General features: G+C 34.0%; 3 protein-coding genes and 1 pseudogene across 3 annotated transcripts; 3 read left to right on the forward strand and 1 right to left on the reverse strand.

The window, feature by feature from the left end:
- The first annotated feature begins 7815 nt into the window (after nt 1–7815).
- Nucleotides 7816–9758, forward strand: LOC134268486 (toll-like receptor 2; annotated as a pseudogene).
- Nucleotides 9759–11620: 1862 nt separating this feature from the next.
- Nucleotides 11621–14183, forward strand: LOC134268485 (toll-like receptor 2). The gene has a single exon (XM_062750754.1). The coding sequence runs from the start codon at nt 11928–11930 to the stop codon at nt 13995–13997; it is 2070 nt and encodes a 689-aa protein (XP_062606738.1). The 5' UTR covers nt 11621–11927; the 3' UTR covers nt 13998–14183.
- A 1729-nt stretch (nt 14184–15912) lies between these two features.
- Nucleotides 15913–17780, reverse strand: LOC134268488 (UPF0449 protein C19orf25 homolog). Its single transcript, XM_062750756.1, has 2 exons — nt 17594–17780; nt 15913–16500 (listed from the first exon to the last, which is right to left on the reverse strand). The coding sequence occupies exons 1-2, from the start codon at nt 17724–17726 to the stop codon at nt 16196–16198; spliced, it is 438 nt and encodes a 145-aa protein (XP_062606740.1). The 5' UTR covers nt 17727–17780; the 3' UTR covers nt 15913–16195.
- A 277-nt stretch (nt 17781–18057) lies between these two features.
- On the forward strand, nt 18058–21833 carry LOC134268487 (death-associated protein 1-like). The gene is made up of 4 exons (XM_062750755.1): nt 18058–18181; nt 18997–19102; nt 21104–21161; nt 21349–21833. The coding sequence occupies exons 1-4, from the start codon at nt 18130–18132 to the stop codon at nt 21457–21459; spliced, it is 327 nt and encodes a 108-aa protein (XP_062606739.1). The 5' UTR covers nt 18058–18129; the 3' UTR covers nt 21460–21833.
- Nucleotides 21834–21974: the final 141 nt, after the last annotated feature.

Below are 21974 nucleotides of genomic sequence, written 5' to 3' on the forward strand. Positions count from 1 at the left end.
GCACGATGTTGACCGCATGATTGTCTTGGATAGAATGAACAAAACTTCAATTTGGCCTCTTATATATCCTGTAATTCATCCTCATTAACCCAGGAATTAAATTTTCTGGGGTATCCTTGCCATTTGACCAACACTTCCGTCTTACCTCTGCGCTTGCGTCTTTTTAGTACTTTCTCTATTTTCCACAAGTCGTCTCTTGTTTTGTTAACCCTCTGCAATTCCGCTTCATAAAAAGTTCCGTCAATAGGATCTTTACTGTAATCCACGACTTTGTATACAGGTATTCCTTGACGTAAAAATCTTCTGTTGACAATAAAGACTTCCTCGGTCCATTTTTGTTCGTAGTCTCTCTGGAAAGTGTGTTTTATTCCCGACAATCTGACATAGTCACCCACTTTAAATTTGAATCGTTTATGTGGTTTATAATTTTTCTTTCGCACCACAGTGGGTTTCAACACATCCACATACAGTTTCTTCCACAGGATATCTTCATTTGTTTTGTTCACATCGCTTGGAGATAGACCATTCAGGGATCTGTGCGGTCGGTTGTTATAATTTCGAACGATGTCTTGTAAAACTTCAACGTATCTGTATGTGCGATTATGTGTGAAGTAGCGATACATCATGACTTTCAATGTCCTGATAAACCTCTCTGCATAATTAGCATGGGTGACATTTTGCGTGGCGAAATGATGTACGTCTTTCCTCTTCAGATACTGCTTGGTCCATCTATTGATCCACTCTGATCCTTTATCCGTCCGAAGTTCAGAAGGAATTCTACCTTCTTCAAATATATCTTTCAGAGCATCGATTATACTTTCATGTTTCTTATTCTTCAAAGGTCTAACCCAAGCATATCGAGAAAAATCATCAATTGTAACAAGCAGAAATTTCAAGTCGTCATTTTCTTTGGTAATGGAACTTACATCTGCTAAATCTGCATCCCAAAGAAAGTCTATTCCTTGAGAAATCACTCTGTTTGTTTTAAACTTGTACCTCTGCGGGCGCTGGAGACTGTAAGCATCGATGTCTTGAAGCCATTGCTTTATGGCTGACAACCCAACTTTATATTTTCCCTCTTTTTTGAGATAACGATGAATCTTTGTTGGACCCGAATAGCTTACGGGGTTTTCCAAATCGAAGTAAATAGATTTTAAATGTTCTTTCCACTCCATAATTTTTGTAAACAATGATATAGAGAACGTCTCTTATATATACTTTTTAGAATATAGACTGGGTTTTTCCCATTTAATTATTTATAGCAGATTTTTTTTGTACATAGACAATACGATTAGACAGGTAGATAAATACTCCATCTACAAATCGAAGCCACTCATTTAACTGAATACATTTTAAAGCATTTCTAAAAAATATATATTGCATGACAGGTATATTGATCACGGAAATTCCCCTTTCTAAAAATACACCCCGTCCCTCGATTCCGTCCCTCGTCCCTCATGATGCAGAACTCTCATTTCCTATTCATCACATATATTAATATATTTTGAACTTTTAAATACCCGGGTATTGTACCGGGTACTTTTTTCTGCTGGACTTTTGATATGGAACATTTACTTTTTATTTCAGAATCACCCATTACCATTACTTAGTCAATAAAAAGTTACTGCAGTCTAAAATTTGATGCATTAAATTTTATAGGTAAGACTTTATTTTCAACATAAAGTATTATTTTTAATTTCACAGATCTTCTAAAGGTATCAAATTTTCAATTTATTAGAAAAAGCTGTTGCACTCTTGACTTTTTAGCAATAATGCTTTAACTTAGAATAAATAAAGATTCCTCCTGCAATGCTGTCTAAAGCTCACGTCGGTTTTGGGGAAGTGTAACACGAACTGAAATGCGTTGCTAAAGAATGTTCCAGGCATGTTCAATTAACTTCAGGTCTAGAGAATGACTTGATGGGTCCATACGCTAAGTTGTTTCACTTTCCATGTTTTCGTTTACGATTCGGACTCTATGAGGTCGAGCATTGTCGTCCATTAAGATGAAATCCTCCCCCAGAGTACATGCAATACGTATAACAATAGGATGAAGAATATCATTTCGGTATTTTAAACCTGTCAGGTTGCCTTCAATAATGTGCAGATCAGTTTTGCAGTCAATACTTATGCCTGCCCAAATCATCACCAAACCTCCATTTACTCTGTATTGCTCAGAAATGACACAATCAGCATATCTTTCCCCATTTGCAATCCAAACAAGTCTTCTGCCATCATGGAAGTGAAAACAAAATAGCGAATCGTCTGAGAAGAGAACAAAACACCAATGACGTTGTTGCCAATTTTTTGTGTTTGTTGCACATTGTAGTCGATTTCTGCGACACTCTAATTTTAATACGGGACGTAGGACTGGTCGGCAAGCCTTGAGATTTGCTTCCTGAAGTATGTTTCAAACTGTTTGAGTAGAAATCCGTCTGCCCGTTGCTCTCCGATGCCCAGTATTAAGCTTAAGAGCACTTTGAAAGCAGAGCGTCTCAGAACAATTGGCCAAATAACGATCCTCACGGACTGCCGTACACCTTGGACGTCCCGATTTTTGCCTTTTTTGACAATTTTCTGCCTGTAAATATCGGTTCCATAACCGTTAATTCCGCTTTGGGAAAGATAAAGTCTTTCTTTTACGTGGCGTTGCGTTTTGCCAGCTTCCAGCATCCCTGCTGCCATGGAGTGTTCGTCCATACTCGTATGTCTCCTCATAGCCTCTTATCACCAGTTCTGGCCAGATATACTGAAATTTTCTTATGTTCACAAAAGAAACCCCTCTTTGATACCTCTATGCTTCCATTGGTCCACTTACTTTTTTAAACGCCACGTACTTTCTTGTCCAATATGTCCCAAAACTCATTAAACACGTGTGACTTAAGTATCGAATTGTGTAAATGACATGTTTTTAAAACTACTTAAGCCTTGTTGTCACATAAATTCATGGGTACGAAAATATTATTCTGGTGTAAAAATATGATCCCTAACTTATTTTGCCCAGTTAACGTTAGACGTTTTCTAAATTATGTGGCGATACTTGCTTGGTTATTAAAAAAATTAATTTAAAAAGTAATTTTATTACAATTACAATTCATTGCTAATTTCCAGTGGGTTTTTTTTTTTTTTTGTTGTTGTTTTTTTTTTTTTGTCTTCGTCAAAACTTCTACCTTTAACTTGGTTTCCATTTGAATTTGCTGTAGATCATTTCGTTATTTCTATAGTTGTTACAATGACCATGTCAGCAAATACAATTTATCATTCAGTAAAACCCTGACTGACATTTTTCATACTTATTGTTAGTCCATTATTTATACACTGAATTGACGACTTGGAGGTTTTCCTCCGTATCTGTTCAATTTAGCAGAAGAATAATCATTAATGGGAAAAACTTGTGAACTTGTAAATAGAATCAAATAATGGGGATCGTATGTTTACTAAATATTTTTCTAAAAAGTTCTTCTTGACTTTCCTGTATGACAAGGAGCACACGGCGAGTGTAACCGGTTGGCAGGGGATGCTCACTCCACCATAGCACCTGATCCCACCTCTTATGTTGTTGAGGTCCGTGTTTGCTTTGCTCCTATTTTGTATAACATGCCTTTTTATTGACCTTTAATCTTGAAAACTACTCGTTATCTCCATATGTTTCAATATAGCAAATAGAATGATTAATTTCAAATGAAGGGAAATTGCTTCTAACATTTCCATACATTAAAATATTTTTTTAATGTAATAAAGTTGAATTCCTCTTTACATCGCAAAGTTAGGTAATTAATAATTATTAGTATGCTATACGGTCTGTGACTATGTTTTTGTTGTATGTTCAGCTTTTAGTGAATTTTAGCAAGCGCGTCTTTATAAACGTTCTTGAAAATGGTGTGTTAGGCTTTTTAAATTTTTTTTTTTAATTTCCAATAACCATATTGAATTCGAATCACTGCCATACTTGAAGATATTTAAACAAACAAAAGATAACATTGCGAGACCTCAAAGCCTTTTTTCTTTACTTTTCACAGAAATATTTAAACACAGTGGCAGATAAACTTCAGCTCAGTATTACAACATAGAAGGGAAATTATAGATGCATGGTAAAGCTTAGTGTTTAGATAACTTTCTGGCTGATTTCCACTTCAACATGCAGTGTATCTTTTGGTTATGAGATTCATACTTAGGACTTGGTTAATTTAATTTATGATATTTTCATAACTTAAATGCACTTAAATGTGTATTAAAACCATATATAGGCAAAGCCTGTGCTTTCTATAGTTGATTAAATGGTTGACAGGCTAAGAAGTCTTTCAAAGAAAGAGTGGGTGAAATGTTATGGTATTTCATCCACTGCAGTCATAGTTTCACCTTTGAAAAACACAATCTAGATAGTACAAGGAATAGCCATTTACCTATTTAGCTATAACAACACTCTGAAAAATCCTTATCAAAAAGACAAATCCTTTTCCATCTTCTGCACCATATTCCAATGCGAGAGCAAAAATAATCGTCGTAGGTGATTATTTTGATTTGGAAGAATACAATTAAGTAGAAAAATTCATGTCAGAAATCTTATACAAATATTCTGTTCTTGAAGGGATATAATGCATGTGAATATATCCTGATGAAATGACAAAACTATAATGTTTGAAATGAAAATTTGGGAGTTAGGTTCGAATATAGCAGAAGAACAAAAATATTCAATTGTGTAAGGTTTTTGAAAACTGTCCAAAGACAGAAATGGTCGTTTAAAAGTCCTCCTAGTAATACTCTTTTTTAAACTGATTTCCTTTTTAAAGTTGTTCTATTTCATAAAAATTGGAATTAAAGCTTTTTTTTCAAACTGTGTATATTTTAAATTGTGTATAAATGTGCATGCATTTTGAGGGTTTCTACTCCTAATAAAACTCTTTTTGAAAGTTGCTCTGTTTTATGAAAACTGGAAGTAAAACTATTATTAAAATTGCATGATATTATATATAAGTATGCATATATTTTGAGGGTTTGGGTTTTTCTCAGCTATATTTATTAAGAATGTATCTGACATGCATGCGCATCCTAACCCTGCTCTATGTACTGTTGCTTCCTTGTATCCTATTCCGCAAGAGGTCGATCATATGCTGGTAAACACAACGTGCCTTCCACCACAAAGGTCATTTTCAATACAAAGCATATGAAACAAGCAACACTTTCCTTTTAGAACAATGACAGATATGAGAAAAATACTAATATATCCCTTTGAATATTCCGCCATACAAAGATTGGTTGTGAACCATGTACTCCCAGGGCAGCTGTCATTTTAAGGATTTTCCTAAAATATATCATCGATACAACCATTGAATTATCATGTATTTCCTTTCTTCCCATAAAATGATAGCGAAGATTAAAAAGAATCCGTAATTGAAAGAAGAATTATTATGCATTACAGTCGTATTTTATATTTTCTCTCTACTTTTTGGGGACTTTGTCAGTTAAATTATGTAGATTATCATATTACATTGAAGCTGGTTAGAGTTTACATTTTATTCCTCTGCCATACCGCTAGCCTGTCGAAAGACATCCTGCAATGACATTTTGAAATTCAATAAAGTTAAAAACATACTAGTTTGACAAAACTTAATAAAAACATTCTGCTTCTACTTCTATTTTTCAACTAGTAAAAGTTCCCATCACTATTGTCTACATTGTCAATTAACAATGGTTATTTGCATTCTTATTCTTATCCCACTGAGTTTGAAATAAAAGATACCACAGAGTCTGACAAATCTGTTCCATATATAGTTATTTTACTTGTAAAGGACGTTAATGGTAATCTAACAACCAGGCTTTATGACAAATGAGACGACTTATTTTGTCAATCGTCAACTTCCCTTACTTATGCAGTAATATACCTTCATCGCCTACATACAGGGTATATATCTCTCGGTTGATTCGATACGCATGAGCGTACGTATGAACAATTTTTAAAACGATGCAAGTTATTGAAAAACAATTTGCAGAAACAAAAATATCAGCAGTCTCGTTTAAAAATCATCATTTCGTTCGGTCTATGGTCGATACAATAAACTCGCAGAAAATGCAATTGCAAAAATTTGCAGAAATTGCAATGCATCATTAAGTCAAATACTGACAGACACTTTTCAAGAAGATTTAAAGCTTTCAACGAAACTATATACGATTACTTACTATGGTCACGCCTGTTCTTAAAGTCCACCACCCCCTACATCCACGCATGCTCTATTTTCCTTCAACAAGATTCTCTTAATTAGCTTGATAAGACTCAAGTCATTGAAATAAGTTATGGATTTGAAAGAATTGAGTACACTAAGACCGGTTATCACGATGAAATTTTATTGTTTTAAAAGATTTTTCTAGTTTCTAAAATTAAACTAATGTTTCATGTTTTTAAAACAACTCTTTCTAAATTTTTGAGCTTTTCAAATTATTGTCTGTGTTGAATTTACGACTCTTAATCTTTATTGAATTATATTACCGGAGATTTCAGTTAATCCAAGCTAATTTGTTTTTAACACCTGTCATCGTTTGATATTGCTAAATTATCTTTAGGCAAATTAACATCAAAAGGGCGATAATCCGGCCCTCAATTATTTTGAGGTTTTACTCAAGTGTCAAAACTTTTTATCTATTTATCTCCAAATGTCATTTTTACACATGTCACATCATAATTGTTATATATACTGTTGAAATTGTTTTGGATAGTCAGTCGGAATCGGACCGCCGTCCCGAGCACACCGACCTGTATCAAAATTTGTCAGTTCCATATTAAAAGTTAAAACGCCGTTCGGAGTTTGTCTTGAACCTGTATAATAAGACTCATAGCTGGAAAAGAACGCAAATCGTGGCTGACAGAATCTTTGGGCCGGATCGTCAGGAAAGCTGACGGAATCTTTGGGCATTCCGGATCGTCAGGGAACTCCAAGAGAAGTTCTTCAAGCGAGCACTCCAAGAGAAGTTCTTCAAGCGAGCAATAAGCCGTTCACGTTTTCCAGTGGGGTCTTATTTTAGCACGGCCCGAGTGTTGATCGGGTTGGTGTAATCATTAAAGACAAATTTTAATTGAAAATTTCAAATTTTTGTAGAGGACACTATTTATCATGAAGTTTTAAACAATGATAAACGTGAATAACTCGATCATGTAAAAATTGGGCTTTTTTTCTTACTCTCATAAAATTAATAGTTCAGGGGGAAAGACAGGAATTGTTGAATTTGAATTTAACACATATATGCGAGGGTTTTTAGAAAAGTTAGCGGGCGTGTGTTATAAATCATTTTTTTAATCAATACATGTATCATATTTAATTTCATTTCATTCATCCGAATTTGGTAGACATATTCTATAACAACTAAACCAAATGATATGTTAAAAAAGTACATCAATATCTTGATATATTTCGAACTTATCCAGAATCAATACATGTATCACAAGTAGAAGAATTAGTTATATATAATATATACTCAGTACTATTTAAATGATATATAAAGTATTATATTGTTAAAATGATCTTTAGACAATGGCTCTTTAAACCCATTGTTTATAAGGAAATTTTTTAATTTCCCTGTAGACTGTATAAAATAAACTGTTACCAAAGGTTTGCAAAACAGGACAGTGGTACGATCCACATGATCAGAATGTTTTGGATTTTGTTTATACTTCAAGTAAGTTCTGCTCTTAGACTCGGGAATATTTCATGCCCCAATGTATGTGTGTGTCAGAAAAATGTTGCAGTTTGCAAAGAACATTACAGACAGTTATGGTACATACCTCCTCTTCCAAGGAATATAACTGAACTTAGATTCAGTCATAACTATCTACTCATCATGCAGGAAAATATATTTCAGAATATTTCCTATCTGTATCTAAAGAAACTTGTTTTAAGAAGTAATCATATTCGTCAGATATATAAACGTACTTTCCAAGCGTTGCCTCATCTACGGTATCTCGATCTCAGTGGTAATAAAATGCATAATAAATATCTTAAAAAGGCTTTATTCGGTTTAAGAAACAGCACATTAGAAGAACTTCCTCTGACTCAGTTACACATATCAAATTTAGCAGATCGCTTTTTCTTACACCTGACAGCTATACAGAAGATTTTCTTAGATGACAACGTGCTTTACAACTTAAGCGGGAATTTATTTTCATTACCTAAACAAATACAGTTGATTTCATTAAAGAACAATGACATTTCATTTGTAAAATTCAATGTGGAGAGGTCAGACTTGGAAGTTCTTATTTTGAAGAGTAACCAGATGAGGGAAGTCCCAGAATTTTGTCACAACCGCAGGCCAAGTTTTCCAAAACTTAAAGTGCTTGATCTGAGTGATAATCTTTTACCTGTTGTATACAGTAATGATTTCCAGAATAAATGTTTTCCAAATCTTCAACGTTTGCATCTTGGATATAACAAACTTAAAACAATACCTAAAAACCCGATTCGTGGTTTATCAAGACTTGTGTACTAGTCCATTGAAAGTCGTGATCCTGACGTGACATTTAACGAATATTCCTTTAATAGCTCCTCGTTGACCTACCTGTACATGGCAAATAGAATAAATAATATTCGAACATGGAGTGGAAATTTCTTTCAGCATTACCCTAATTTGAAAGTATTGGATATGACTGGAATACAGCTTAACTCTTCCATTCACCCTAGAAGGAACATGAGGAAATTATATTTGCTTTTTCGACCTCTTATCAAGCTTGAAAAATTGATTTTAGCAAAGACTTCTCTGTCAACTTTTCCACAACATCTCTTTTCTTTGATGCCAAACTTAACGGAAATCGATTTACAACACTGTTTTTTTCAATCAATTGCAGTTACAACCTTTTGCATCAGTTTCGTTAAAAACCCTTTTGTTAGACAACAATCTTATAACAACCTTTAAACAATACAAACCTTCCATCCTATGTAGAAAACATAGGGCTAAGAGGTAATCCTTTCTTGTGTACATGTGATCTATTTTGGTTTCGAAGATGGATTGACACCAATTCTAACAAACTGTTAGGCTGGCCGAATAGTTATAAGTGTAATCTTCCACAGGAGTGGATTGGAAAGGATCTTGCAGATTTTCGGTTGAGTTACTCGTTTTGTCATCCCCTGAACCCCTACTTTGTTGTTGCAATTGCCATATCGTTTGCGATGCTTGTGATTATAATAGTAACCTGTGTAATATACCAAAAGCGCTGGCATATCAAATATTATTTGTACATTTTACGCGCCAAAAGACGAGGTTATGAAATATTAGGAGGTGATGAATTTGCCTATGATGTTTTTGTAGCTTATAATTCTGATGACAGAGTATGGATGATTTCAGAGATTGTACCAAAACTGGAGAGAGAAGAAAAATTCAAACTTTGTCTACATGATAGAGATTTTCAAGTGGGAAAACTTATCGTAGATAATATAACTGACACCATGCACAGAAGCCGAAAAATTCTAATCATATTGTCTAACAGCTTTGCACAGAGCCATTGGTGTCGATTCGAAACCATGCTGGCACAATTGCGGACGATAAATAAGGAAAAAGAGATGGTCATCGTTATTATTCTGGAGAATATCCTCACAAAAAACATGACCAATTCCTTGCATGTTCTGCTGAAGACAACCACTTTTATAGAGTGGACAAACGAAAAATCAGGGAAGGAAATGTTTTGGAAAAGAGTGATATCCGCCATTAAATCTTAATTTTAAAACAATTTCATATTCAAGCTATTTACCAGTATGTACTGGATTTTGCGTATGAAGTGTTCGAAACCTACATTTCGGAAGATAGGGTTTGGGTTATTTCGGAAATAATTCCTTAGCTTGAAAAGGGAGAAAAAATAAAACTATGTAAACACGACAGAGATTTCCTAGTTTGCAAACCTATCGTAGACAAATTAACCGATGCTTTGCACAAAAGTCGAAAAGTTCTTATCATACGTTCAAACAGCTTTACACGGAGTCATCGGTGTTTATTTGAAACCATGTTGGAAAAGATACTGTGATTGGGATTATTCTGGAAAATACCCTGACAAAAAAAACATTGACCAATTTCTTGCATGTTCTTCTGAAAACAATCACCTTCATAGAGTGGACCAACGAAAAACCAGAGAAGGAAATGTTTTGGAACAGACTAGTGGCAGCAATTGCAACTTAAATACACATGTACAATTATTTTTTCTGTTTTCAATTATTTTAACTCTAAAAAGTGTTGCTAAAAATTTGTTTGCATACATTGTTCTAGGGAAAATTAATTAGTCATTTGATTACAAATCAGTGCTAGTTCCCCACGTTTTTTTGTATAGTTATCACAGCTTATTGGTTGTATACCTTTTCTGAGTTTCTAATTAAATTAGCTTGTGCATCTAAATTTCTTTATAAAGCTCAGTGTATTTCTAAAAGTTTCTTCTTGACTTTCCTGTATATGGAAAATAGATTGTATAATCTCAAATGGGATTAAACTTCTTTCAACATTACCCATATTTGAAAATCTTTTTTTTAAATGGGATACGTACATGTTCAGTTGATTTCCTCTTCTCATTGCAAAGTAAGGCAATTACATGTATGCTGTAAGGCCTTTCAGTTTGATATTATTTTTGTTTCAGCAAGCACGACTTTATCTACAATTCAAACGTTCTTAAAAATTGTGCGTCAGTATAAATTTTCTCTCAAATTCCCACCTACCAAATTGAATTCGAATCACCATGCCCATAGTGGATAAGAATCCTTACAAATAAAGATGTTACAGTGAGTCCTTCAAAGCTTTTTTTCCTTACTCCTCACAAAAATATTTAAAACAACAGTAAAGGATAAGCTTTAGCGCTGTTTTGCAATAGGCCAACGTTCGAGAATGAATGATGATCAGATGTGAATATAAAAAAAATCACAAAATTCTACCACAATTAAGTTAAGACGCAAGCCTGTTCGACACTTTACAACCACACCCAAGATAAAAAAAAGTCCAGAAATTCAAGCATCTTTTCAATATTAACTTCAGCCTACATATGTACACAACTGAAATATTTTAGAAAAAGAAATTTGCTGATGACAAAAGACAAGGTGGGGAAACTCTTCTTCTTTTTGTTTGTTTTGAAAAAGCATTGCCTAGGATGTCATAACAGCCTGAACTTGATTTTATTGCGGGAAATGTGAAGAAAAATCGTAGGTTCGAATATAATGTATATGGTTTTTGTCTTTGCGATTTTAAAGTTTGTAAATGTTCTTTCGAGTGTTTTAGTGTCTATACAACTGATTTGCACTATTTGTCGAATAATTTGCTCTATAGTACTTCCAAAGCTAGAAATAAAAAAGCTCCTTTTTTACTTCTGAATTATTTCAGGCAGAAGGAGAAATGATTTTCATTATATTGTCCCTAAATTGCTAAATGCAAGATTTCAACATCTATCTGATACTTTTAAGAGAGAGAGAGAGAATGGTGACTTTGGATCGAGTATAAGGACTGGTGAAGTTATCAGAATCTGGAAGAGTATCGTTACATAATATGAAAAAAAAAATTACTACACATTTAAATCCACTTACGTAAAGTAGAGTACTAAAGAAAAAAGAGGAAACTACTTTGATTTTTTTCGCCATTGAATTACTATTCGGTTGACATTGACGTTTCCCGGAATTCGTTTTAATACTCCTAGTAATTTCCCAATAAGTTTCTTATCATAATTGGGAGTGAAATGCTTTAATAGTACGTTGAATATTTTTCAAAAATCATTAGCTTCGAATAAGTGTCCAAGCTCCTTTTAAACATTCATTCATAATGATCTTTATAAGCATGTCAATAAGAAAAGAACTGTACATGTTGTTGAAGACACGGAAACTATTATACGGAATATGGAAACGCAAATATTTCCTGTTAAAAGTATTTCAAAAATACTTTGTCAAAAATAGCTTAAATAAATCAAAAATTCTTGCTTCACGATGTGGTTGGATATGAGGCTTTGTCTTGTTTTATTACTTGTTCTACAAGTGAGTTTTTCGTCCATACTGGTTGATATTTCATGTCCTGTTCTTTGTGTATGTCGGAATAACGAAGCAGTATGTGAGGGACATGGCAAAAAAATGAACTACATTCCTCCCCTTCCTAGTGGTATAACCTCTCTTACATTTCGCCGTAACCATCTGTCCCGCATGAGAAATAACGTTTTCGAGAATATATCCCATCTTCACCTGACGAAACTTGTCCTCAGAAGGAATAGAATTGATCAAGTGGATAAAACTGCGTTCCGGGAGCTTCCTTACTTACAATCCCTGGATCTAAGTGGAAACAAATTACATGCTAAGAAACTGAAGAAGGTGGTCTATGGATTGCAGAATGGGACCATACAGGAACTCTATCTCACACAACTTCATATGGCTAATATGTCAGACGACTTCTTCCTACAGTTGAAAACTTTACGACGAATTTACTTAGACGACAATGTGTTTTACAACTTCTGCGGGAACTTGTTGTCGTTACCTCAACAGATGCAGCTGATTTCATTGACAAACAACCAAATTTCAACTGTCGAGTTCAAGAGAGTGATGCCGAATATGGAAGTTCTCAATCTGAGGAAAAACAAATTACTATCAGTTCCCAAATTTTGCTTTAGCGGCAAGCCAAGTTTCCCCAAGCTCAAAGTTCTTCATCTGAGTGATAATCTAATATCCGTCGTTTGGAAAAGAAATTTTATGAAACAATGCTTGCCAAATCTGCAAATTCTAACGCTTGGATTTAACAAAATTCAGACCATTGTCAAAAACTTCATTAATGACTTATCAAATCTTCAATACTTGTCCATCGAAAACCTCGCACCAGGTGTAACAGTTAATGAATATTCTTTCAATAGTTCTTCTCTGATGTATTTATACATGGCAAACAAAATGAATATCATGAGGTACACTTTAAACATTTTCCAATATTGTCGTAATTTGGAAGTTCTGGATATGACTGGTATACAGCTAAATTCGTCACATAACTTAGAAAGGAAATTATTAAATCTTTTACGTCCTCTCACCAAGCTGCAGGAACTTGTATTAAAAGGCACCTCCGTAACAACGTTTCCGAAAACGCTCTTCACCATCATGCCAAACCTGAGAACGCTCTCCTTACAAAACTGTTTTATAAATGAATCCCATCTGGGGATATTTTCATCGACATCAGTCAAGTTAAAGACTCTTCTCTTAGATTACAATCTGATAACGACTTTGAATAAAACAAATCTTCCAGCTCATATTGAACACATTAGCTTGAAAGGTAATCCTTTCTTGTGTACATGTGATCTAGTTTGGTTTCGAGACTGGATTCAAAATCATTCACATCAGCTCCTCGGCTGGCCCAAGCAGTATGTATGTCATCTCCCGCAAGAATGGATAGGACGGAATCTCGCAGATTTCCATCTAAGCTTCGAGTTTTGTCACCCTTTCAATGCATACATTCTTGTGGCTATATCGGTGTCATTTGCAGTGTTTATCATCGTTATAGTTTCGTGTGTATTATACCAAAAGCGCTGGCATATTAAGTACTATTTGTATCTCTTGCGTGCCAAAAGACGAGGTTATGAAATATTAGGAGGTGATGAATTTGCTTATGATGTTTTTGTAGCTTATAATTCTGATGATAGGATATGGGTCATTTCAGAGATTGTACCAAAACTGGAGAAAGAAGAAAAATTCAAACTTTGTCTACATGATAGAGATTTTCAAGTGGGAAAACTTATCGTAGATAATATAACTGACACCATGCACAGAAGCCGAAAAATTCTAATCGTATTGTCTAACAGCTTTGCACAGAGCCATTGGTGTCGATTCGAAACCATGTTGGCACAGCTGCGGACGATAAATAAGGAAAAAGAGATGGTCATCGTTATTATTCTGGAGAATATCCTTACCAAAAATATGACCAATTCCTTGCATGTTCTGCTGAAGACAACCACTTTCATAGAGTGGACCAACGAAAAATCAGGGAAGGAAATGTTTTGGAACAGAGTGATATCCGCCATTAAATCTTAATTTTAAAACAATTTCAAATTCAAGCTATTTACTGGTATATACTGGATTTTCAAAGAAAATGTTATTGTGTTTCAGTATCAGTTATCATCTTTCTTCTCACATTCCTGCTTGATTTAATTACGTACCGTGTTTCTGTTTACTTTTTTGAAATACAATCCATACAATTTTCTTGTAGATGTTATCATTTGAAAATCAGTCATTTCCTCTCTTACTTCAAAGTAGAGTCTTCATAGTCCTGTTATGTTACAATGTTCTCACATTGGTATGTTTGTGGGTTACTGTAACAGCTAAGGGCCCCAGGGGTTGGGTGGGGCCACAATGGGGGATTATTCTTTTACTATGGAATATAAAGTAAAACATCTGCTGGCAAAGAACTTGCCATGCTGACTAAGGTGAGTATTGTTGCCCATGGGCCTCTTCTTTAACTTGGAAAAAGGCAATAAATAATAAGAATTTCCTTAATAATCTTTTATATTATAATAAAAAAATCTCAAAAGCTTTTACAGGAAATCAATGGATCCTTGTCTGGTTCATCAATAGGATATGCGAGGGACGTTCAATAAATAATGTCATCGGGGCTCGGAAAGAAGCAAAAGACGCTTTTTAAAGATTTACTTTTAAAATTTTACTTATAAATCTCTTTTGATTAAAAACGTTAAAGTTTTTATTTAATTTCTGAATGTATTTAGAACACATTTTTTATTTAGTATATGGAAAATAGCAGATAATGATTTCCTGGACTTGTTTTTTTTCTTTCTGAAAGGTGTTTTTTCAAGTTTGGAAATAGAAACAAGTCAAAAGGTAAAAGATCCAACGAATATTGTTAATGTGAGAAAATATTAACTTTTTTTTATCCCGAAAACCCCTTTACTCTTCAGAGGTGCAGGATTTGGACGCTGTCATGAAGAAATTTAATGTAACATAATAAACCTTTCGATTTTTTTGCAAAAAGATTGCTTTCTAGACTCCTCCATAAATTAAACTGTCTCCCCGAATACGAAATTGAACAACAGTACCACTAATATTGAAGAAAATTGCATATAAATGCATACCTTTGCTCTTTCACATTGCTGTTTTTATCAAGTACATCTTATGGTAAATTTTGTATTAAGTGTTTTAAGCAATAGATTCATGTTCTATTATCTGTTTGAATATGAAACAAACTTGGATAACTACAGTTACTGATATTTTAAAATAATTGTTAAGACATTCCTACACACTGTAGTTTTCACTCATTTTTCAAAATATATATTTAACAAGCTTTTTTACCTAAACGTTTAAAAACATTGTAAACTTATATGATGTATATCAAATTTGCTATGTGTCTTAAAGTCAGTCATACATCATCAGATATTATTTGTTGAAATGGGCAAATAGTACATAAGTTATTATAATTTTTGTTGTAAACTATACCCATTTTTGATGCCCATAATATAATTTTTTTATCATTGAAATCCAAGATTTGTCTATAAAACAGGCATTGGTTGCTGTAAAAATTTCAGTGAAAATTTATGGGATTTTTAACACGTTTTACAGCAGCTTTAATGAAGCTTTTATTTTCACTCTAGTTTACTGATTCTTTACCATTCATTTATAATGCAGTGTCTGAATAGCCCTTGTTTCCCAGCTTCTCACGATTAAACCATGTGATGAAAAGTGGTCACATAAACTGTTATCAATTCATTAAAGATTCAATAATGAGAGAAAGTCTAGATTAATGTCATATGATTTCTATGTGTAAACATCGAGCAATGACATTAACTACGTGGTTTACAGCATAGGCAACACTTGAATTACTTTTAAAACTATGTACATGTCTACTTAAAACATAAGTATTTTTCAATTATACTTTATTTAAAATACATGTAATGATTTAGTTGACAACTTCCTGGGATGTTAAAAATTCAAATACAAAATGGATTTACTAAATTTATTTAATCACAAGAAACATTGCACATTATTTATGAACATAAAACTTTTACAGATATGAATGAACATTCTTTTAACATATGTTTTAGAAAACCAAGTAAGTCAACTCAACATAATTGTTGCTGCACACATACATGTATAACCCAGTTACTCCATTAAATGCACTGGAGAAAATATCTATAATGAATATAACATAAACATTGGCATATTTTTACACATCAGATATACTTTTTAAATTATTTCACACACAATATCTAACGTACAGAAGACTATGTTTTGACTTTCGTCTTTTTCTGTTGACCTGAGATGTTGGAATCCTCTGACTGACGCGGACTGTGATTTGACATCTGTCGGATTTCCTCCACTGCTTTAGACACTTCCTGTCCGAGAGTTCTCAGTTTGTCTAGCTCCGCCTCCAGAGCCTGGGGCGCTGTAACGAGTCGTTGGTGTAACTGTAACAGTTCTACGGATTGGTCATATGCGTGTTCCTGTTCCTCCTCCATATCCTCGTCTCCAGACGTATCAAACTCCGACCGGGCGTCAAAATACTCCTCCGAGGAATCGCTACCAGAACCTGCAAATCCAAGGATGAACAGCATTCTTATCAAAATCTATATTTCTCATGCTCTGGATTGCAGGATAAAACTAGAGCTACTGTGAGAAATGAGCTCACGAAATGATACCCCCTGCTCCCTGCCCTCCCATATGGATATAATGGGAGTGTCAATGTTTTGTTGTGGAAAATCCAAAATATGTGTTAGATCAAAAAGTAAAATAGGAGGTCACAATGGCAATATGTAATAAAGATTCTGTGAAAGTTTCATTAAATTTCATTCAGTGGTTTGAGAGGAGTTGCAGATAAGAGATGGGTACCCCAAAGCATAACAGACAGACAGACGAACGGACATACCGATTACTAAATACCCTCCAGCTTTTCAAGCGGGGGTATAATAAACTTCTATGCATGTTTGCATCTATGCTATGAAAGTTTTATATAATTATAATATAATCTAAGGGGGATAACTTCATTGATTAATAAAAAAAAGTATGTACAAAGATTTTTTGGCCTTCTTACTTTACTTTCAAATTCAAAAAAAACTAGAGGTACTGTGAGCAATGAGCTCACAAAATGATATCCGCCTCCCATATGAATATAATGGCAATGTCCATGTTTTGCTCTGGAAAATCCAAAATATATGTCAAATCAAAAAGTAATATAGGAGGTGCACAATGGCAATATGTAATAAAGATTCTGTGAAAGTTTCATTAAATTTCCTTCAGTGGTATGAGAGGAGTTGCGGATAAGAGATGGGTACCCCAAATCGTAACAGACGGACGGACATACCGATTACTATATACTCTCCCGCTTTTCAAGCGGGGGGTATAAATACGGCAGTTGTAATGTTGAAATAATTAAGACATTATTTAGAAACATGCACGCCCTCCATATGGCAATATGATTTATTTAATTATACCGAATATGAATTTAAACAATGTTAAAGTGTCTGTAGTCTAAAAATGTTAGAAAATAAATGTCCAGTTACAAGTCAATAAAATTTGAACAAATTGCATGGAATGAACAGTAATGTTCACAACATAACAAAACGTTAGCTTACATGCATGGCTACATGATCATACAAAGATGATACAACATGATTAAAACTTACGTGAACGCGTACAAAACATTATGTCACTGTCAGGCGCAATGTCCACGTCTTCTTTTATTTGTTCAAATGAAGGTGGATGAGGTCGATCAGGAATTGTTATCGATTTTGACTTTGCCTTGAAAAATCCCAACATTTTTATTTTTTTCTTACACAAGATTTATTTACCTCCCTTTCTGAAGAGTAGAAATTTTTGAAGTTCGGGTTCGGTATTTAGAAAATAAAAAAAATTTATGGGACAAAAGTATGGGAACACCAAAATAGCAAAAATAAAAGAAAGTGAAACCATTTTATCTCCAACGTTCCTTTATTTATTGTTTTCTTACCTTTATTAAATACCATATGGAAATGTTTTTGATAATCTTGCAATTAAAATTTATAGTGCGGCTAGCCTAAATCATCACTCGATCATGAAAATGTGTCTGTATTTTGTATGACTATAAGGCGTTACCTTACTAAAGTGAACAACACGTAAACAAGTGTCACAGTGTGATAGAGATTTCGAGAAGAAAGCAGGTTTGAATTGACACATAACAGAAATGTCAGACGCACAAGAAGAAAGTGATTTATTAGCAGGACACCCCCCTGCAGGTGAGATATAAAAAAAATTAAAACATCTTTAGAAAGTCTTATCAATTTATATATAGCATCACGAGCATGGCTTCCGTAAGGCGAACAGCTGCTGGGGTCAATGATCCATATTACGCAGTAGTAGGTCTATGGCATGGCATGCACATGAGCAGAATGGTTTTGTATACTGCACCTTGGGCGGGAGGCAGTGTTATGGAGACACACTTTTCTTGCTAAATGATTAAATTGTTTTATTAAAAAAAATTAATGACAATTTATTCATTATTTGTTATTTATGTGTCTGATTTTATCACCCCACCTCATACCAAGATTTTTAGCTCACCTGAGCCAAAGGCTCAAGTGAGCTTTCTGATCGATATTTTGTTGTTGTCTGTCGTCGTTGTTGTCATTGGCGTCATCTTTTTGTCTTATACTTTTCACATTTTCATCTTCTTCTTAAGAACCACTGGACCAATTTCAACCAAACTTGTCACAAAGTATCCTTGGGTGAAGGGGATTCAAGTTTATTCAAATGAAGGGCCATGCCCTCTTCATTTCAAGGGGAGATAATTATGAATTAGTGAAAAAAAATGATGGCATCTTTGAAATTTCTTCTTCTCAAGAACCACTGGGCCAGGAAAGATGAAACTCATGTGGAACATCCTTGGGAAGTTTAGATTCAATTTTTTTTTTCAAATCATGACCCCCGGGGTAGGGTGGGGCCACAGTGGGGTATCAAAGTGAAAAGAATAATATAAATGTTGAAAAGCAGACCGGTGTGTTTTTAAAAATCCCAGTTGTGACACTTAAGAATTTCTTCATTGTTTAATTTTTAGTTAAGGCTGGGGGAATGCGAATTGTACAGCACAAGCAGCCAGATAAAAGCGATTCTCATCAATCAAGGGAGGAAAAACAGGAGCAGGCTGAGGAGTTTGGGACTGTGTAAGATTACTGTAGAAGAACTTTTTTCCACGTGGTATTAATTTGCGCTATGTACGCGGTCACAAATTTTCCGCGGAAATTTGTCCACGCATTCTTAATATAAATGTAAGGCATATAGTGGCAGTCTAGGAAATCCGCGTAATTTTCTACACGCGGATTAAACAGAAATTGAGATTTCGTGGAATTATGACCCCGTGGAAAAAAGTACTTCTACAGTATGTTCAATCATATATCACCATTCTTCCAGCTATAAAGCTGAGTGAACTAACTTTTGAAGAAAAGCCTGATTTTTTGCTTGTAATGGCGATTTAATCTCTCAAATCTAATAAAACTTCCATTTTATTTTATTTATTCAAAGATGTTTTACTATATAAGGCCAGAATTAAAAATATCTTTGTTTCCCCTAACCCGACCCTTAATTCTCAAGTTGGGTCGGTAGGTAGGTAAACAATGTTATTTTCTGGCAGCAGCTTTGAAAATACATTCTAAAATTTAATGGAAAATTACCTTTATAAATAAGAAAAGTACAAAAGAAAGCAATTTGTGAACAAAATATGTATGCAAAATGCGAACAAAGTATCATACACATGCCGTTTAAAAGCAAAATTCATGATTAATTAATTCACAACTGTTATTTAGTTTAACTTGTGAAATATCTCACGCCATTACATTTATATAAATTGAATAAAATAGACAAGATTCTCAAATACGCAAAGACCAGACATACGAGTATTTTCATCAGCCTTCAGAGCTTATAGTTGATCATTGTACTTTTTTGAGGGCCATGAGATTTGCAGTGGTTCTGGGGCATTTTGCTTTGGAGTTATCAAGTAAGTGGCTAATTTTAAATCGCAGGTTCAAATCCCGATGAATAACGTTGAAAACGCTTCTTCAAAGGGGACCATAAAAACTTATGTCCAGTGTGGCAGAAGATGCTGGCTAAAAAAAGATCCCCCACTGCTTAATGGCAAAAATGTGCTGAGTACGTCTAAATTTGGAGCAATGGGGAAATGTTTAAATGTCATCCTAACAAATCTCGAAGGGATTAAAAGCAAAGAAACAACCAATCTTCAAGGGCCTAATTCAAGAAAAATACATTGGACGTCTCATGCAGGAAGCTGAATCATAATTTCAAAACTATTTGGAAAGAGTATGTTAACGTAATTTAATTGAACCAAACCGAATCTACAAATGATAAAAATGATATATACAATGTCAAAGTCACGAAGTTTAACCACTAAATAAAGGCACGGAGAAAGGACATCTGAATTATATTAATCAGGATGAATATGCAGAGATATTTACAACAACTCCTATGGTTCCATAATGGAATATAGTAAACAAAGAACATGGATGATCTGGTTTTTAGATCAAAACTCAAATTAAATAAAATGCAGTGAAGTTGAATGATGTGTTCACTAGGTGGCCCCCTCATCTACTCATGATGCGGGCCTTACCATGTATCACGTACCTCAAATTCAAAGACAGATTTGTTTGTTTGTTGTTTAACGTCCCTGTAGAAAATTTATTCACTCATATGGAGACGCCAAGACACATCCGAAACACTCTTAATTAGTCATGATAAATTTTATTATCGAATTTTTTCAAGAATGAAGAATTCCAATTAGCTAAAAGCATAAGATTGAGATGTCGCCATTATTTTATGAAGAGCTAATACCCTGTAATCACATCTGGACGTCAATTTATTTCCAACAAATGTTTGAAAATCACAGTAGAACAACGCCGGCCATTCTGATAAAAACTGATTTCGATGAAATTGTATTTTATAAAACTTGGTTAACAATAAAAAAAAAATATTTCAATCCTCTTATTTAAAAAATCTTTTCAGTCGGCGTGATTTAATTGGGTCGGCCGCGTTAGGAGAAACAAAGGTATTTTTTATTTTGGCCTTAGTACAATGCTATAAATTATTTTTTGGATAATGACAATGATTGAGCTGTTGAGATTACTTTATATACAGTATGTTTTCCTTATTTTCAGTGATGTAAGTGCTGATAAACACCACCAATCTATTCTTCTATCTGGAGCAGTAACCAAGGTTTGTATAATGTGAAGGGGGCATGGCTTCAGAACTCACTAATCATAACTTTGTTGCATGATTCTTTCTTTAGTGAAATTGAAGCTAGGCACAGAATAGAAAAAAATGTGAGTTTACTTAAAAACAAGTGCTTGAAATCACTACACGTTTTTTTTCATATTTGTATTCATTTTTGTATTCATTAAAGGGAGACAAGGACTTCCCTCCTGAGGCTGTGAAGAGTTATCATCAGAAACCGTTACCAACTCATGAGAATCGACCAGTACAGAAGCCCAATATAATCCAACAGCCCCGCTGAAGTTAGCGTGTCTAATGACCTCATTACCAGCGGGCTGGCAGATAGGACAGGACCTCAAAAAAAAATGTTAGAAAAGGAATAGCATTGTATTTTTCTTTTTTTGACAAAATTTAAAAAGTTTTTTTTTTTGGTAAATTAATTATTACAAGTTAAAAAAAATTCTACGCATTATTAATGCTTTTTGTAAATGCATTTAGTATAAACGTTTGTGACTTTTTTAAAATGCCACAGAAGATATCTGTGTTTTGAAATAATTTTGTGACTGATACTGGTAGACAATTCAGTTTAGGATGGTGAAGGGTTTCATGTCTGTTCATTTGTACGTCTCTGGTTTTGGCTTCGATTCTTGATTAAAAATGTGGTCCTGCCTTAATATAACATATTAAGGGAGTGTTAACCTACAATATGGTAAAGTTGTGCAAATTTGATTTACCATAATTAGGAGACTGTAATTTCTACAGATATTAAATCAAATTCTTGAATTGGTTGTTTTTGATGCATGATTATATCTTATT

This window comes from Saccostrea cucullata, unplaced genomic scaffold, assembly GCF_032062105.1.
Source record: "Saccostrea cucullata isolate Sc308-1 unplaced genomic scaffold, CSIRO_AGI_Scuc_v1 ctg656, whole genome shotgun sequence".
Lineage (NCBI taxonomy): Eukaryota > Metazoa > Mollusca > Bivalvia > Ostreida > Ostreidae > Saccostrea > Saccostrea cuccullata.

Coding starts and splice junctions, on each gene's coding strand:
- LOC134268485 (XM_062750754.1), top strand. CDS start 11,928: ATGTGGTTGGATATGAGGCTTTGTCTTGTTTTATTACTTGTTCTACAA.
- LOC134268487 (XM_062750755.1), top strand. CDS start 18,130: ATGTCAGACGCACAAGAAGAAAGTGATTTATTAGCAGGACACCCCCCT. Junction 19,103..21,103: donor GCTGAGGAGTTTGGGACTGT/GTAAGATTACTG, acceptor CCTTATTTTCAG/TGATGTAAGTGCTGATAAAC. Junction 21,162..21,348: donor TATCTGGAGCAGTAACCAAG/GTTTGTATAATG, acceptor TATTCATTAAAG/GGAGACAAGGACTTCCCTCC.
- LOC134268488 (XM_062750756.1), bottom strand. CDS start 17,726: ATGTTGGGATTTTTCAAGGCAAAGTCAAAATCGATAACAATTCCTGAT. Junction 16,501..17,593: donor AATGTTTTGTACGCGTTCAC/GTAAGTTTTAAT, acceptor TTGGATTTGCAG/GTTCTGGTAGCGATTCCTCG.